We start from the raw sequence: 13,316 nt of genomic DNA, 5'->3' as shown, positions 1-13,316 counted from the left end.
AGGTGAAGATATCAAATAGATTTCACTAATTAATTACAACCACGTCTTTCAGGGATAATTGGAGGCAAGTTTTTGGAAAGAATTCGTATCGTGAAACCTGGGCAGGAGGTCTTTAAAAGCGAGATGTCTGAATACTACACAGCTCAGGATTTGTTTGTCGGTGCTACGGTTGATTTCTTTGGTCACATCTTTCATTTGGTGGATGCCGATGAGTATGCCTTAATTTACATGGAGAACAATGCACGTGAGGTAAGTCAACCTGTACTGTGTTCTAGAAGTGGTTAAGGTCTTACCTAGCAACTTGGTCTAGAGCAGTGCATCGCAAACTCTGTGCACTCTGATACACTCACAGTATGCCCATTCCTCGAGCTTGATTATGTTGCGTTGAAGATCTTCGCAATCCCCCTGTGTGTTCACTACTCTGAATAACTTTGTATCGTCCGCAAATTTAATTACCTCACTCATCGTACCAATGTCCAGATCGTTTATAAAGATGTTGAATGTCAGGGAGTGCGTATAATATCTAACCAGGTGTGACAAACTAAAAGACATTGCTAATATGTATAATATAGTAACATAGTAGATGACGGCAGATAAAGACCCAAATGGTCCATCCAGTCTGCCCAACCTGATTCAATTTAAATTTTTAAATTTTTTCTTCTTAGCTATTTCTGGGCAAGAATCCAAAGCTTTACCCGGTACTGTGCTTGGGTTCCAACTGCCGAAATCTCTGTTAAGACTTACTCCAGCCCTTCTACACCCTCCCAGCCATTGAAGCCCTCCCCAGCCCATCCTCCACCAAACGACCATTTACAGATACAGACCGTGCAAGTCTGCCCAGTACTGGCCTAGTTCAATATTTAATATTATTTTCTGATTCTAAATCCTCTGTGTTCATCCCACGCTTCTTTGAACTCAGTCACAGTTTTACTCTCCATCACCTCTCTCGGGAGCGCATTCCAGGCATCCACCACCCTCTCCGTAAAGTAGAATTTCCAAACATTGCCCCTGAATCTACCACCCCTCAACCTCAAATTATGTCCTGGTTTTACCATTTTCCTTTCTCTGAAAAAGATTTTGTTCTACGTTAATGCCCTTCAAGTATTTGAACGTCTGAATCATATCTCCCCTGTCTCTCCTTTCCTCTAGGGTATACATATTCAGGGCTTCCAGTCTCTCTTCATACGTCTTCTGGCACAAGCCTCCTATCGTTTTCGTCGCCCTCCTCTGGACCGCCTCAAGTCTTCTTACGTCCTTCGTCAGATACGGTCTCCAAAATTGAACACAATACTCCAAGTGGGGCCTTACCAATGACCTATACAGGAGCATCAACACCTTCTTCCTTCTACTGACCACGCCTCTCTTTATACAGCCCAGCATCCTTCTGGCAGCAGCCACTGCCTTGTCACACTGTTTTTTACCTTTAGATCTTCGGACACTATCACCCCAAGGTCCCTCTCCCCGTCCGGGCATATCAGCTTCTCTCCTCCCAGCATATACGGTTCCTTCCTATTATTAATCCCCAAATGCATTACTCTGCATTTCTTTGCATTGAATTTTAGTTGCCAGGCATTAGACCATTCCTCTAACTTTTGCAGATCCTTTTTCATATTTTCCACTCCCTCTTCGGTGTCTACTCTGTTACAAATCTTGGTATCATCTAAGAAAAGGCACACTTTTCCTTCTAACCCTTCAGCAATGTCACTCACAAACATATTGAACAGGATCGGCCCTAGCACCGATCCCTGAGGGACTCCACTACTCACCTTTCCTTCCTTCGAGTGACTTCCATTAACCACCACCCTCTGGCATCTGTCCGACAGCCAGTTTCTGACCCAGTTCACCACTTTGGGTCCTAACTTCAGCCCTTTAAGTTTGTTCAACAGCCTCCTATGAGGAACTGTATCAAAGGCTTTGCTGAAATCCAAGTAAATTACATCTAGCATATGTCCTCGATCTAGTTCTCTGGTCACCCAATCAAAAAATTCAATCAGGTTCGTTTGGCCCGATTTACCTTTTGTAAAGCCATGTTGCCTCGGATCCTGTAACCCATTAGATTCAAGGAAGTACACTATCCTTTCTTTCAGTAACACTTCCATTATTTTTCCAACAACTGAAGTGAGGCTCACTGGCCTGTAGTTTTCTGCTTCATCCCTATGACCACTTTTATGAATAGGGACCACATCCGCTCTCCTCCAATTCCCAGGAATCACTCCCGTCTCCAGAGATTTGTTGAACAAGTCTTTAATAGGACTCGCCAGAACCTCTCTGAGCTCCCTTAGTATCCTGGGATGGATCCCGTCTGGTCCCATCGCTTTGTCCACCTTCAGTTTTTCAAGTTGCTCATAAACACCCTCCTCCGTGAACGGCGCAGAATCTACTCCATTTTCTCGTGTAACTTTGCCAGACAATCTCGGTCCTTCTCCAGGATTTTCTTCTGTGAACACAGAACAGAAGTATTTGTTTAGCACATTCGCTTTCTCCTCATCACTTTCCACATATTGGTTCCCAGCATCTTTTAGCCTAGCAATTCCATTTTTCATCTTCCTCCTTTCACTAATATACCTGAAAAATTTTTTACATTTTTAGCCATTTGTTCTTCTGCCTGTGCTTTCGACAGACGTATCTCTTTCTGGGCTTCTTTCAGTTTCACCCTGTAGTCCTTTCTGCTCTCCTCTTCTTGTTTTTTTTTATATTTCACGAACGCCAACTCTTTCGCTTTTATTTTCTCAGCCACTAGGTTGGAGAACCATATCGGCTTCCTTTTTCTCTTGTTTTTATTGATTTTCTTCACATAAAGGTCCATAGCCATTTTTATCGCTCCTTTCAGCTTAGACCACTGTCTTTCCACTTCTCTTATGTCCTCCCATCCTAACAGCTCTTTCTTCAGGTACTCTCCCATAGCATTAAAGTCCGTATGTTTGAAATCTAGGACTTTAAGTATCGTGCGGCTGCTCTCCACTTTAGCCGTTATATCAAACCAAACCGTTTGATGATCGCTACTTCCCAGGTGAGCACCCACTCGAACATTAGAGATACTCTCTCCATTTGTGAAGGCCAGATCCAATATCGCTTTTTCCCTTGTGGGTTCCGTCACCATTTGTCTGAGCAGAGCCTCTTGAAAGGCATCCACAATCTCCCTACTTCTTTCCAATTCCGCAGACGGAACATTCCAGTCCGCATCCGGCAGGTTGAAATCTCCCAACAGCAGAACCTCCTCTTTCCTTCCAAACTTTTGGATATCCATAATCAGATCCTTATCAATTTGCTGCAATTGAGTCGGAGGTCAGTAGACTACACCCACGTAGATAGAAGTTCCATCTTCTCTTTTCAGAGCAATCCATATCGCTTCTTCCTCTCCCCAGGTCCCTTGCATTTTGATCGCTTGGATATTGATCTTTACATAGAGAGCTACTCCTCCACCTTTCTGACCATCTCTGTCCTTCCTAAAAAGATTATATCCCGGTATGTTTGCATCCCATCCATGTGATTCACTGAACCATGTCTCTGTGATAGCAACAATATCTAGATCTGCCACTAATATCAGGGCTTGCAGATCATGAACTTTGTTGCTTAGACTGCGAGCATTTGTGGTCATCGCTTTCCAGCTATTTTTCAGCGATAATCTCCTTTTTTGTATGGATTTTTGTTTCGTTTCACTTTCCTAATAGGGCAGAGTGTCATAGAATACCTTGAGGAGGTAACATTATACAAACAAGGATATCCAGGTCCTCGTCGACTTACGACCGCAATTGGTTCCCGACTGACAGGTCGCAAGTCGATCTGAATGTAAGTCGGTCTATACTAACTACAGTATTTTTTACCCCTCCCCATGTACCTTTTCCCTGGTGGTCCAGCGGTGAGGGTAAAAAATAGTTAGTATGGGCTGGGATGGGAAATGGGGAAAACGCGTCGTAAAGTCGAACCGTCGTAAGTTGCATAGGTCGTAAGTCGATGAGGACCTGTATTAATAAGTGATAATGAAAACTAAATAAAATACAGATGAAGGAATTTGTCTAACCCTGTGTGCATAGAGAAGTAAGAACCATTTGCGGAATCAGAAAACAGTTGGGGTGAGCATTTTGGGTCAAAATATTGTTACGACATACAATGCCTGCAGTCAAGTTCACATTGAATTAGGGGAGTCAGCATAAGGGCTACTGTTTGAAGAGCTGATCTAAGCATGTCACATGAGGGGCGAGCATGTGCGAAGAGGGGACAGTGCCCAAATATGGACAACTGTAAATGTGGTCGGAGGTCCATGGAATAAATGTAATGGAAGAAGTAATTAGGGGGGCGGAGAAAAAGGAAGTTGGTGTGAAAGAATCTGATAGGTTGTGAACCGTCTTTGCTCTATCCAATGAGCAGACAGGCAAGAGGGTCTAACAAAAGTTTGTACTTAAACTATATAAATAATGAATGTGAGCGGACTGCTGGCCACGATGGACCACTGGTCTGACCCAGCATCGGCAAATCTTATGTTCTTAATGTGCAAATTAAAAAAAAAAGCATAGAGCAACATTTACATGATAGAAGCAGTATATAAGAAATTTAATGTTCAATAATTTTTATTAAATTTTAAAAATAAATATACAGGACAAAAATCTTACCAAGAATATCATCTCAACTCAGTTAATACATTGTCGATATATAAATTCAAAGAAATCAACAATCAGTTATCACCACAATACAAACACTCCCTCCCCCCTTCCCCCTCCCCCCACCCCATTCCCAAATATTACTAATAAATAGTGCTTCACTTTCTGATTCCAAAACTGTCTGCTCTGACTGATAATTGCTGTATAGAAGGTTCCCAGGTCATCCCAAATTTATTCTGGGGGGTTGCCCTAGCTTCCGTAATCATAAGAGCATGAAATGCTGCCCTCCATTGCCAAAATGAGGGTGGACTTTCTTCCAACCAATGTTGTGTAAAATACATTTTTGACCTATAATAAAGGATTTACGAAATAATTCCCTAACTCCTTTCTTAAAAATCCTGTCCCATCTGGGGGAAAGGAACCCCACAATCCTAGAAATAATTGATCCAAGAAAAACACAACCAGCTTTCCAAAATTTCTGAATTCTGGGACATAACCAAAAAGCATGACCCAATGTATTATCTATTTTTTACATTTTATGCATAGTCTTGTCTCAACATAACCAAAACGTAAAGCCTGAACTTGAGAAACATAAGCTCTCGTAACCATTCGCAATAGACTCTCTCTATAATAAATGCAAGAAATTGAGGAAATGCCTAATTGAAGAGCCTTTTCTATTTATTACCTCACTAATTTCCACTCCCAATTCCTCAGTCCACTTATCTGTAATCTGTTTATAGCTCATATGTGGATATACAAAATCAAGGGTCTTTTTAAAGTATGAAATTGAGGGTAGAGCTTCCAGATGTTCAAACAAAGTTCCCAGTCTATATCCCACTCCCAATGTCAAACCTTCCTTTTTCAGTGTGATAATATAATGAACTAATTGCATATAAGCATATATGTCTGTGTGCCTCACACCCGAATTAGTCAATAATACATCAAATGAAATTATATTGTTGTCCTCTCCCACAAAAGAAAATATATGTTCCAACAAAGAATCTGCCCATCTGCGAATAGGGCCTGTTCCATACCAGGAGAAAAGGTGGAATTCCCCACTATTGGAAGAGAGTCAGTACGGGGTCCCTTAATTTTCCAAACCTTCATCAAAGCAGTCCATATCATCCTCATATATTTCATTATTGGATGATCCCTAGAATCAATAGGTATATTACAAAGAGATGTTTGTAGAAGAAAATGAAGGTTCAAAGGCCATCTCACACCATGTATATTTCGAAGTTCCAAGAAACCAATCTCTAAGATGTCAAAGGCCACAAGCCAAATTATACAAATAAAAATTAGGCACCCCATCCCTCCCCTCTTTCAACTCCCCATCATATAATCCAACCTCAATTTAGGTTTCTTCCCCTTCCCAAAAAAACGTAAAACAAAAGCCAAAGCAACAAGATCTGTCTTCTTAATCCACACTGGCAATTGTTGGAGAGTACGGTATATAGCCAACGTGGAAAATGATCATCCCATAAAGTGCTATTCTCTCACTCAATTGCAATGGCAACGAAGCCCATATTTCTAGCCGACGCTTAGTATCCTCCAAAAGATGAATAATATTACATTCATAAAGTCTACTCAGACCTACTGGCAAACGAATACCTAGATAATTAAAGTCATTGCCTGCCCAACGTAAAGGAAAAGACCCTGGCCACAATTCTTTAGTCTGGGATAATGTTGCCATAGTCATATAAGAAATTTAAATAAATAAATAAACCTAAATGTAACATAGAAACATAGAAATAGACGGCAGATAAGGGCCACGGCCCATCTAGTCTGCCCACCGCAATGACCCTTCCCCACCTAACTCAGTGAATAGATCCCACGTGTCTATCCCATTTGGCCTTAAAATCAGGCACGCTGCTGGCCTCAGTGACCTGAAGTGCAAGACTATTCCAGCGGTCAACCACTCTTTCGGTGAAAAAGAATTTCCTGGTGTCACTGTGCAGTTTCCCTCCCCTGATTTTCCACGGGTGCCCCCTGGTTGCCGTGGGACCCTTGAGAAGGAAGATATCTTCTTCCACTTTGATGCGACCCGTGAGATACTTGAACGTCTCGATCATGTCTCCCCTCTCTCTGCGTTCCTCGAGTGAGTAGAGCTGTAACTTATCCAGCCTTTCCTCGTAAGGGAGATCCTTGAGACCCGCGATCATCCGGGTTGCCATTCTCTGCACCGACTCTAGTCTCAGCACATCTTTTCGGTAATGCGGCCTCCAAAATTGCACACAGTACTCCAGGTGTGGTCTCACCATGGAACTATACAATGGCATAATGACTTCAGGCTTACGGCTGACGAAACTCCTGCGTATGCAACCTATGATTTGCCTTGCATACGCAGGAGTTTCATCAGCAGAATATAAATGATAAAACAATGCTAAACCAGCATTCTAGAACATTCATGATGTCAGCACAATACAATGAAACATCAGAGAGGATAAGTGCAACTGGGACATTTAGAAGATGGGTAAGACCTAATCTAATCTTAGACTTATATACCGAATCTTCCCTAAAAAAAATAGGGCTCGACTCAGTTTACAATTGTTTATCTAAAAGGGATAACATTACAGCCCTTAAAAATTATTGTTTAAAAAAACGTTGAAACCACATGGTTTTTAAGATTTTTCGGAAGACCTGAGAAGGTAGATCATTCCACAATGCAGTTAATAAAAACGAAAAAGAATGAGCCATTTTACTGACTGATCTGAATTGGAGTTGGAGTCGGAGACTTTTTGGGTATCTGGACTGGAGTCAGAGTCGGAGTCAGAGTTGGAGTCGAGGGTACCAGAAACTGAGGAGTCGGAGTCGAAGGATTTATCTACCGATTCCACAGCCTTGCCAGGGCTGTGGAGTCGGAGTTGAAGTCGGAGTCAGAGACAATTTTGGGTACCTGGAGTTGGAGTCTTGGGTACCTGAAACTGAGGAGTCGAAGTCGAAGGATTTATCTACTGACTCCACAGCCCTGGATCTGATACCTTTAACAACCTGAAAATCTTTAAAAATTTCAGTAATCTAACCTAATTTTAGGATTATATATGGCTAGAGTGGAGGCAAATTATATGTACAGGTGAACAAAGTACAGTCAAACCTTGGATAGCGAGTATCTTGGTGTGCGAGTGTTTTACAAGATGAGCAAAACATTTTATTAAATTTTAACGTGATAAATGAGCGTTGTCTTGCAATAAGAGCATGTGTACGTACGTCATATCATCGTATCGCTGATCGCATCCAAAACCCCCAGTTCAAGCGCGCATATCTTTTGCTGAGCGTAGCTGAACGTAATGAAAGCATCACGCCCAATTCACCTGCAGTGACTCTTCGAAATGAGCAAGGTTTTGCAATACAAGTACGTACAGTATTGTATTTTGTAATAAGTTTTTGGGCTGTGGAACGAATTGTCTGAGTTTCCATTATTTCCTATGGGGAAATTTGCTTTGATATACGAGTGATTTGGAGTACATGCACACTTCTGGAATGAATTATGCTCGCAAACCAAGGTTTTACTGTATATGTACAGTAACTGGTCTAAGTCAGTGTTCTTCAACCTTTTTACACCTATGGACCAGCAGAAATAAAAGAATTATTTTGTGGACCGGCATCGATCCGTGGACAGGCGGTTGAAGAACACTGGGCTAAGTCGTGAGCCGGACCCCGCCCATCTCTACCCAATCTCCACCCCTGACCCCGCCCATCTCTACCCAATCTCCACCCCAGACCCCGCCCCCATAATAGTACAAATTGTAACACTATTTTTTCCATTCATTTTTCACAGATACACAATATAATCTTATTAACAACACATAAAGATTAACCACAAAATTAAACTACACAAAGCACACTGACAACAGATGTAAATTCTCATAATTGACACAATTCAATCACTAAATTCAAAAATAAAATCATTCCCCCCTACCTTTGTTGTCTCCATGCTATGCCTTACCTTCTGGCCTGCTCCCGCTTGCCCATTTTATGCCGTCCCCGGTGTTATCTTCAGTCCAGCTCCCTCTTCCACACTGATGCAGTGCACAAAGCTGCGATCAGCGGCTCCTTGCATGTTCCGTGCCTCATCTGGAAGCCTTCCCACTGACGTTGCAACGTCAGAGCAAAGGCTTCTGGTTCAGGATCAAGACACACATAGGAGCCATTACATAAGAACATAAGAACATAAGCAGTGCCTCCGCCGGGTCAGACCATAGGTCCATCCTGCCCAGCAGTCCGCTCCCGCGGCGGCCCAAACAGGTCACGACCTGTCTGAATCACCAGAAGGGGCCCCTTGCCACCTTGGTTTCTCATTAAAGTCCTATCTTCCCATCAAAGTCCTCACCCTCTGGTCTTGCCCATGCACGACCTGGTTGGCTTTCTATACTTATTACCTGGTTAGCTTTCTATACTTGTGTTACATCCCAGCACCTCTCTCAGTATCCCACGATCCCTTTATCCCTCAGGAATCTGTCCAATCCCTGTTTGAATCCATGTACCGTACTCTGCCTGATCACTTCCTCCGGTAGCGCATTCCAAGTGTTCACGACCCTTTGGGTGAAGAAAAACTTCCTTGCATTTGTTTTGAACCTATCTCCCTTCAGTTTCTCCGAATGCCCCCTCGTACCTGTTGTCCCCCTCAGTCTGAAGAATCTGTCCCTATCCACCCTCTCTATGCCCCTCATTGCCAGTGGCTTTGTGCACTGAATCAGTGAGGAATAGGGAGCTGGCTCAAAGATAATACCACATCGATCACACCGTGGACCGGTGGTTGAAGAACACTGTTTTGGGCCTGATGTACTTATTGGCCCTGTGGACCGGCAGGAAATTTCTGTGGACTGACACTGGTCCATGGACCGGTGGTTGAAGAACCCTGGTCTAAGTTACAGTGCGTGTAGTAGGCTGGTCCAGATGTGGAGTGAGAGGCTAGTCAGTCACCACAGCCATTAAAGTCTTGGGAAAATTGCCAGGCTTTTCACCTGCTTCCTGGAGCAGAGGTAGTCTTGAGCTAGGCACAGTCCCTCTGAGAGTGAGTTCCTGAGTGTGGGGCCTAGGGTTACCTTATGGCTCCAGAAAAAAGAAGACGGATCGCGATATCATTGAAAGCAATGAGGGCAGATGAGATATCTGGGGTGTATTCCCATTGCTTTCGATGGAAGTGAAACCTGGATGTCTCAATCCGTCTGTTTTCTGGAGCAATATGGTAACCTATGTGGGGCTAGCCTGAAAGTTTCCGGCTTCTGCCAGCTGCTTCATTTTTTTCCTGTCTTGATCACTCGGCAGTCTTTAATTACCTCCTCTAGGGAAGCTATGAGGGTAATTTATGGGGGAGGGCTCATTTTCTGAAAACACAAACCGGTTTTTGAGCTCATATGAGATATTTCCATTAGCTTCCAGCAAGCCAAATTTGGTGACTTTCTGTCTTGTGTTTGAAAAGCTATTTTTTCACAGACAGATAAGGACCCTTTAGCAAAATTCTTTTCATCATTACTATAAGTAAATGTTTTGCATCTGTCACACTTCCTCCATTAAACAGAATCTGGCATCATGAAATCTCTCACTCACCATTCAGTTGCTCTGAAGTTATGGGGTTCCAGTATTAAGGTTGAGGCAATAATGGAAGTAGAGAGAATGGGGTGTGTGTGTGGGGGGGAGGGGGGGGTTGGAGCACCTGGAAAAAGGACATAATCCTGAGGACCCCTTTGTCCTTAATACCATCCCATTAGAGTTAGTGTCTACATTAAAAATTTTAGGAGTTACTGTCGATGACAAATTATCGTTCCACGACCATATTAGTCGTATAGTTAAAACATGCTTTTATAAATTACGCTTGATACAGTCAATTTCTAAATTTCTCGAGCCTAAATCCATCAACATAGTAATTCACTCTCTGGTCATAGCCAAAATTGATTATTGCAACTCTCTCTTACTCATTATCACACAAAAGGAAAAAAGAAGGCTCCAAATAATTCAAAATACTGCCTTTAAACTTATCCATAATGCCAAAAAATATGACCATGTCACGGCTCTTAATGATTGACTCCCATTGGCTCCCAATTATCCACCGTATCACCTTCAAGGTATTACTTTTAGTATATAAAACATTAATTTTTAACGAACTTCAATTTGTAACTAGAATGCTCATCCCTCATAATACGCCCCGGTTGCTTTGGTCGACATCTCAAAACCTCTTAACCATCCCTTCACTGAAAATTGTAGGCACTAGAAGACACGATATGTTTTCGGTAATGGCCCCTCAACTGTGGAACTCACTACCTCAGTTTATTAGAGAAGAAAAAGATCTTACTTCCTTTAAAAAGTCTTTAAAAACCTATCTGTTGAAAGACGCATTTAATATTGGATCTCTAGACCTCCGACCATATGCTTTAGGTCCTTAACTTTTTACCCTCCCTCTCGTCTTTTTCCTTTTTGTTTATTCTCTCTAACAAATAATTGTAACTTTTCCCCTCTACCCTCCATGACTCATGTTTGTCTTAATTTTGTAAGTTTTATGCTATTGTGTATGTTTTTACACCTATGTTTTTAGCAAATTGAATAAGCGATTCATCAAATATTAATAAAAACTTGAAACTTGAAAACTAAAAGAAGGATGGATCAAATGGGGGAAGGGAGGTAGAACGCAGCATTGAACTGGGGTAGGGTTACCAGATTTGTTCAAGAAAAAGGGAGAACATACGACCCTGCCTCATTCTGCCCCCAGTCCCACCCCCACACAAACCTCGTCTGAAGGGCCTTCGAACATGCGTGGATGCGATGCGCACATGTGTGTGATGTACTTGGAAGCCCTCCGTACATGGCCCCGAGGTCGGGGCCTTCCAAAACCCGGACGAACTGCTGTCTGAGTTTCCCCAGACTTTTGGTAAACCTAGGCTCTGGTCTGAGCAGACACACACGGTTTAAAGAGCTCATGATTGGAATTGTGCCTTGTGCAACATTCCTCCTGGTGCCTCCGCCTTAGCCAGAAGAGGAGACAATGGAGAGGGATAGGGTCACCAGACATCCAGGAAAGCCCGGATATGTCCTCTTTTTAGAGGACCCAAACGGACTTTCCAAAACCCAGCAGTCTGTCCGGCTCCAGTTGAGCTCCAGCCGCATCTGAGCATGCGCCGATGACGTCACACACATCCGTGCATTCTCCAGGCCCTTCAGACACGGCTGGAGCTTGTCAGAGAAGAAGAGAGGAGGTTTGTGGGGGCAGGGCTGGAGGCTGACAGTTTATGATACACTGGGCAAAGATCGGCTCTTATAGGTATGCGGGAGGAGAGTTTGGGGGACTTTTTAGCTGACAGGGCTTGGGGATTCCCACCAGCTACCTTATAGAAGTGCTGCCACTGGGTGGGCCTGAGTCCAAAGGGCCCACCCATGGCTATGCCACTGCTCTGACCCTGTGTACTTCCCCCTTGCGGATATTTACAGAATAGCACTTAGGCAGCATGCTAACATATACATGTATAAATGTGTGCATAGATACATGCGAGCATTTTAAACATTAGTGCCTAGGTTATAGAATTGCCCCAATGTATACTTACAGGAGCTATTGTTTTCTATCAGTTCCCTAGAGCCAACATCATCATCATCCAAAGCAAACTGAAAGCGAAAGGAGATTCTAGAGCGAGAGAAATCAAACAGATGTTTGCAGCCAGTGACCCAGAAAAAACCAATAAGATTGAGTATGAGCAATTCAGGTGGGTGTCGTCCATGGGAGCGGTTTCTGGATATTTGGTCCCTTTGAATGTGTTTGTGATCTTTGCAGATACTGGTGACAACGTACTAATCAGGGGTGTCCAACCTTTTGGCTTCCCTGGGCCACATTGGCCGAAAAAAATGTTTCTGGGGCCGCAGAAATGTGCAAACGCTGCATCAAGACAGAGGAGGGAGCCGGCAAGACGGTAAACACCCAGGGGCAGCAGAGGAAAACACTACATCGCCCTTGACCGGGGCTGCACAAAATACTTCACGGGGCCGCAGGTTGGACACCCCTGCACTAACTGTTTGTTTTTGACCGAACAGGTTCCAAGGAAGCCCGAACGTAGGAACTCGTTCACCTGTCTTAATTTTCTCTTATTTTAATTCTTCCGCAGAAATTTGTTGCTGAATGTGTCAGGTGGAACCCTTTCTGAACATGAGATTATGACCGTTGCACGATACTACAGTGTTCAGGAAGGGGCTGATGTGGACATTAACTTCCTGCTTGCGAAAGCTCAGGATCAGCTTAAGAGAAACAACTTTGAAGATTTCCCCAAATTGAGAGAATACTTTATGCAGAATGATCGAAAAAGGTAACGCTTCCGTTGCATATTTTTCTGCAGCCTCACTTCTTCCATGTGTTTTCAGATCTGCACCCTGGGTTTCCGAGAGCCGTGAATTGCTTTAGAGAATATTTACAATGTCTCCTTCGTCTGTTGGAAACCCTAAAGAGGTCAATGCGATATTTGTAGGGTTGCCAGGCTATCCTTCGCCACCCAGAACCGCCCAGTTCCACCCATAGCCCCGCCCCCAAACGGCATCTGTGCATGCGCAGATGCAATGCAGTGACATCACCGTATTGCATGCGCGGATGCCCCTTCCTAACGCAATTTTTGTCGGGAAGCTTTTCAAACATAGTAACATAGTAACATAGTAGATGACGGCAGATAAAGACCCGAATGGTCCATCCAGTCTGCCCAACCTGATTCAATTTAAATTTTTAAATTTTTTCTTCTTAGCTATTTC

At 43.3% G+C, this 13,316-nt stretch overlaps 1 protein-coding gene across 1 annotated transcript in view; it reads left to right on the top strand.

The window, feature by feature from the left end:
* EFHC2 (EF-hand domain containing 2) overlaps window positions 1-13,316 on the top strand; it is a 141,113-nt gene that overhangs the window by 83,937 nt on the left and 43,860 nt on the right. Inside the window, exons 10-12 of the mRNA XM_033949229.1 lie at window positions 53-249; window positions 12,156-12,289; window positions 12,686-12,883. Of these exons, the coding sequence (XP_033805120.1) occupies window positions 53-249; window positions 12,156-12,289; window positions 12,686-12,883 (529 nt within the window). The remainder of the gene's footprint in view (window positions 1-52; window positions 250-12,155; window positions 12,290-12,685; window positions 12,884-13,316) is intronic.

The sequence above is a fragment of the Geotrypetes seraphini genome, chromosome 6 (genome assembly GCF_902459505.1).
Source record: "Geotrypetes seraphini chromosome 6, aGeoSer1.1, whole genome shotgun sequence".
Taxonomy (NCBI): Eukaryota; Metazoa; Chordata; class Amphibia; order Gymnophiona; family Dermophiidae; genus Geotrypetes; species Geotrypetes seraphini.
This window is presented reverse-complemented; position numbering and strand designations above follow the sequence as displayed.